This window comes from Olea europaea, chromosome 7 (assembly GCF_002742605.1).
Source record: "Olea europaea var. sylvestris chromosome 7, O_europaea_v1, whole genome shotgun sequence".
Lineage (NCBI taxonomy): Eukaryota > Viridiplantae > Streptophyta > Magnoliopsida > Lamiales > Oleaceae > Olea > Olea europaea.
In genome coordinates this window covers 23,462,106-23,467,152 of record NC_036243.1, presented here as the reverse complement: position 1 = coordinate 23,467,152, position 5,047 = coordinate 23,462,106, and the positions used below count along the sequence as shown (strand labels likewise).

Genomic DNA, 5,047 nt, shown 5'->3' with positions numbered 1-5,047 from the left:
GCCTCCAACTTTGTCCACACCTCCGCCGCCGTTACCTTACTATCAACCAAGAAAGCAACATCTCTTTCAAGGCAAAGAATGATAGACACCCGTGCCTCAAGATCTAGCTCTTCCCAATCCTCATCCGACATATCAACATGCTTCTTCTCCTTTCCCACCAATGCCTTGTGCAACTTTTGAGAAATCAACAAATTTTTCATTTGCATTCTCCAATATGAAAAATCATTCTTCCCATTGAATTTCTCTATCTCATACTTCCCAATCTTCACCATTCCTCTAGTAGACATGATTTATCCACTCGTTTACCAAAAATAAATCACCAAAGTTCACTTGGAAATTTTCACAAACACCTTGTGCACAACAAAGTTCAAGCAACTCACCACAAAATCGAAGCTTAACCACCTTGATTTAGGAAGAAGCTCTGATACCAAATTATTGAGAAAACACCTCCTCAAGATTGCCCAAGATGAAACAATGCTTGACAATGTGAAAAAAAATCCAAACCACTTCAAGAACAAGAAAATGATGAAGAAATGATTTCAATGGAATATATGAAGAACAATGTATTTGGATTATTTGAACAAGTCTCAAGTTAATCCCCAAGAAAAAAAATAACTTTGAATTTATACCCAAGATGAACAACCTTCAATCTTGTAAAATTCTCTCCAAGTTTTCTCTCAATTTTCTCTCTAAAATCGGGCTCAAGGGTTATATCATAATGAAGAGGCAAAAATTGGAAGTCTAAATATACATACGGGGCGATTTTCACATTTGGGGCGCCTAGGCGCCCAGTTTCTGCTTTGGCAGAAACTGGCGCTGCCCACTCCAGCGCCTAGGCGCTGCTTCCTCTTCTCAGCTTCTTCTTCAGCTTGTCTTCTCACGTAAATTTATTTGTTTTGATATAGTAAATAATAAGAGAGAGGGAAAAACGTGGAAAACAGGAAAACAACAATATTTCTCATCTTTATTGGCAATTTTGACCACTGTGAATATTAGTATCTTCTTTTATTCTCTTCTTCTTCTTCTTTTTTTTTTAATGTAGTGCTTATTATGGTGTGGTGTTTTTCTCAACAGACTCAATAATTCTGAGAGCACTACATTTGTGCAAGGAACAATTGGATATTTGGATCTTGAATATCTTCAGTTTGGCCAAATGACCGAGAAAAGCAATGTTTACAGTTTAGGAGTAGTCCTAGCTGAATTATTAACTGGTAGGCAGGTCGTTTCTTTCGACAGACCAGAAGAAGAAAAAAATCTTGCTCCATACTTTCTTTCTGCAATTCAAGAAGACCTCTTATTACAAATTCTTGACCAGAATTTGTTAGGACGAGATAAAATTGAGCAGCTGAAACGAGTTGCAAAACTTTCAGTATGGTGCCTCAGCGAAAAACGAGAAGAGAGGCCTAGTATGGAAGAGGTTGCAACGGAGCTTGAAGCATTGAGATCAGTGGAGAATCATTCACGGACAGATGAAGATTTGAATCATGAAAAACTGGAGCATTTATTTAATTGTACAACCTCTTCAAATTTCAATGGTGGATTTCTTGTACGTCATAAACTTTCTAGGGACTACCTAGACATAGAAACAGTTAGAATTTTTCCGGCAGAAGACCTACAGAGAGACACAAACAACTATGAGGAAGGAAACATAATTGGTCGGGGGCGTTATGGAACAGTTTACAAGGAAAACTTACCTGATTATGGAGTGGTTGCAATTAAGAAGTCAAGAATAATTTATCAAGGGAAAATTGAGAAGTATATCAATGAAGTTCAAATTGTTTCCCAAATCAACCACCGGAATGTGGTGAAAATATTGGGTTGCTATTTGGAAACGGAAGTCCCTTTACAAGTTTATGAATTCATTACAAACGGGACCCTTTTCAGCCATATTCATGATCCAATTCTTGCTTCCAACTTTTCGTGGGAAATGAGGATAAAAGTAGCAGCAGAAACTGTTTCAGCACTTGCATATTTGCATATGGTTCCAATTATACACGGAGATATAAAGAATGCTAACATATTGCTCGACCAAACTTATACAGCAAAAGTATCTGATTTTGGAGCTTCCAGGTTTGACTATAGATATTTAAATTGTTTTACATAAATACTAAAAAGAAAAAAGAGAAAAAGTCAAAAACAGAAAAGGGACATTTCCCTTCTCTTATTGGCGATTTGGTCCAAACATGTATATTAGTTTCCTCTCTTCTATTTGCTTTTGTTTTTTCGTTGCGGTTCTTATTGTGTGGTGTTTTTCAAAAAAAAATTATTTTTTATTATTATTTTTTCTGTTGACAGATTTGACACACTTGATGATTCTGTGCTAAATACGTTGGTGCAAGGAACAAAAGGATATTTGGATCCTGAATATCTTCATTTTGGCCAACTTACTAAGAAAAGTGATGTTTATAGCTTTGGAGTTGTTCTAGCCGAATTATTAACCACTAAGAAGGCCTTTTCTCATGACAGACCAGAAGAAGATTGAATTCTTTCATCATACTTTCTTAATGCAATCCAAGATGATCGGTTAGTACAAATTGTCGACAAGAATTTGATAAGAGAGGACCAAATTGAGCAGGTGAAATGAGTTGCAAAACTTACTGAAAGTTGCCTCAAATCAAAACAAGAAGAGAGGCCAAGTATGGTGGAGGTTGCAATGGAGCTTGAAGCATTGAGATCAGTGGAGAATCATCAACGTATAGATGAATATTTAAATCACAAAGAAGTGGATGAGCATTTAATGTGATCCAAGGTTGCATGGAAGGTGTTGACCCCAAAAAGTGTTGTCAAAACCGGTGCACACATGAGCGAAGGTCCTACACGCTAAGACACGTGGACAGTCTGGAACAAACCTCTTTAGGGGTGTGGGAGTAGCTCAACGACGCGGGACGAGTACATTCAAAATCCGATGGGAAGTTCGTAATCCAATTGTACAATAATTACCAATCGGTGTTCATGAATGTGAATGTAAATATGCATATACTTGTATTCTGTTGTAAGACAATATTAAAGAGAGAGTGAAGTGTAGTTTCTCGTATTGATTTTTGCATTAGCCTTTCGATGTTATACAGAGGAAGTATTTATAGTGTTACATGTAAAATGGCAGTCCTTAGATGAGGTAGCACGTGGCCTTATCTCCTTAACTCAAACATCGAATCCTAGGCATCATCCTCGACTTGCTAGCTTGCTGCGCATTTATTACTCGTGCAGAACCCCCATGCTAGTGATAAGACTTGACATATGCACTCATGACAAACGTTTCATCAATCATTCAAATAAGATCTTTATATAGATCTCTTAGGAGAGATGATTAAGGAAGAAGTTCCTTCATGGTTCGGGGGCTTCTACCGCTCACGTATTACTTCCCCTTCAGGACTTTGGAAATATCCACATGCCTCGGCATATGGAGTTCGGCAACATTAAAGGCCTCGATATATGGGCCTCGATATAAAGGGCATCGACCATTTAGCCCACTTCGGCTAGAGTGTCACGTGGTTCGAACTCAGTGCCAATTCAGCCCACTTCGGCTAGAGTGCCACGTGGTTCGGATTGAGTGGGCCAAGTATGACAACACGTAACAGAAGGTTTGGATTTGAAATGAGGAAAGCTGATTTTACTGAAGACGGTTGCCTTTTAGTCTTCAAACAATGCACTCTTTTGTATTCGACAACCTTCTGTAGTCTTTATGTAGTTGTGAGTTACTTTGTTCCCTATGAGCCAATAACTTCAGTAAGCTGGTTTTTCTATCAAAACCAAATATGATGTGGTATTATTTACCCTACAAGTTCTCATCATTGTATAGAGCCACAAGGGAGGTGTATTATGTGTACCTCCTATGAAGCAACACACAGGCAAGACTTTATGCTGCTAAAGAGAAGAGAAACTTGTATATTTAAGTTTTCTTTAAACCCCTCATGATGGCTTGTTTTATAAAAAACGAAAATAAAATTGTACAAACTAAAACATACGCAATTTTCACAATTTTTATAAATGGATAGCTAATCTAGCAATGAGATTTGAACTATAAGTGGAGCTAGAAATAATCGAGAAACCTGAAATTTCTGTGTATTTATGGCATTCATAATGTTACATATGAATAATATTAATACTATATAATTGCAATGTAAGAGCAGTTATGCTGGACTTAAGATTGTGTTAAATAAATCTCCTGAAATTAATTTACCAATAAGTTAACGTATGTTAGGACTGTGATGAAGAGTCATCTGATTTGTGTAGAACTTTATATCTAACACGTCCCCACAAAATAGGGGTCCCACTGGTGACTTCTATCTTAGACCGTAATAGTTGAAAGTGAGATGTACTAGTGAGTGAATTTGCCAATTGATCAGCTGAAGCAACAAGTCCCCTATTGAACCTTGTCCCAAAGAAAGTGAACATCAACCTAAACATACCTTGTTTTAGAATGAAATACTAAATAATAGCAAGGATATGTGGTGCTAACATTGTCACAATAGATGATAGGTTCTCGAAGAAGAGATTTAATCTAAAGGACCCCACAAGCAATCGAGGTAACAACCATATACTCAACTTTAGTGGAGACCAAGCCAAAATTCATTGCTTTCTGGACAACGAAGAAATCAGGTCATAATCAAGAAACACAATATTAGCACTAATGGATGTGCGATCATTAGCATTATAAGTCCAATCAGAATCTGAGAAAGCATGAAGAATGGAAGTAATTGTCTAGTGTCTACAAAGAAAATGTCCATACGAATACCACAAAAATAGAGCATTAAGCGATTATTTTGTAAGTGTTATGCCCTAGGTCCAATCAACATTGGATATAAATACTTTTGATATATAATTAATGCAATTTAATGACATATCTATTATTTAATTAATAGACAATTAAATTAAATAATAGAGTCCGTAGATTCAAATTTTCGTAATTTGTTAATCACAATGAGTTGTGATTGTGAGATACAAATTACATATGATTGAATCTTAAATCGTCCGTGATCGTAAGTAATAACGAGATACGAATATCGTTATTACGGATAGACCATCACGTGTGGCATTTTTTACTTGT

General features: G+C 36.6%; 1 protein-coding gene across 1 annotated transcript; it reads left to right on the top strand.

Moving 5' to 3' along the window:
- The first annotated feature begins 542 nt into the window (after positions 1–542).
- LOC111398083 (wall-associated receptor kinase 3-like) lies at positions 543–2,104 on the top strand. The gene is made up of 3 exons (XM_023025038.1): positions 543–563; positions 808–881; positions 1,075–2,104. Exons 1-3 carry the CDS (start codon positions 543–545, stop codon positions 2,102–2,104), a joined length of 1,125 nt encoding a protein of 374 aa, XP_022880806.1.
- Positions 2,105–5,047: the final 2,943 nt, after the last annotated feature.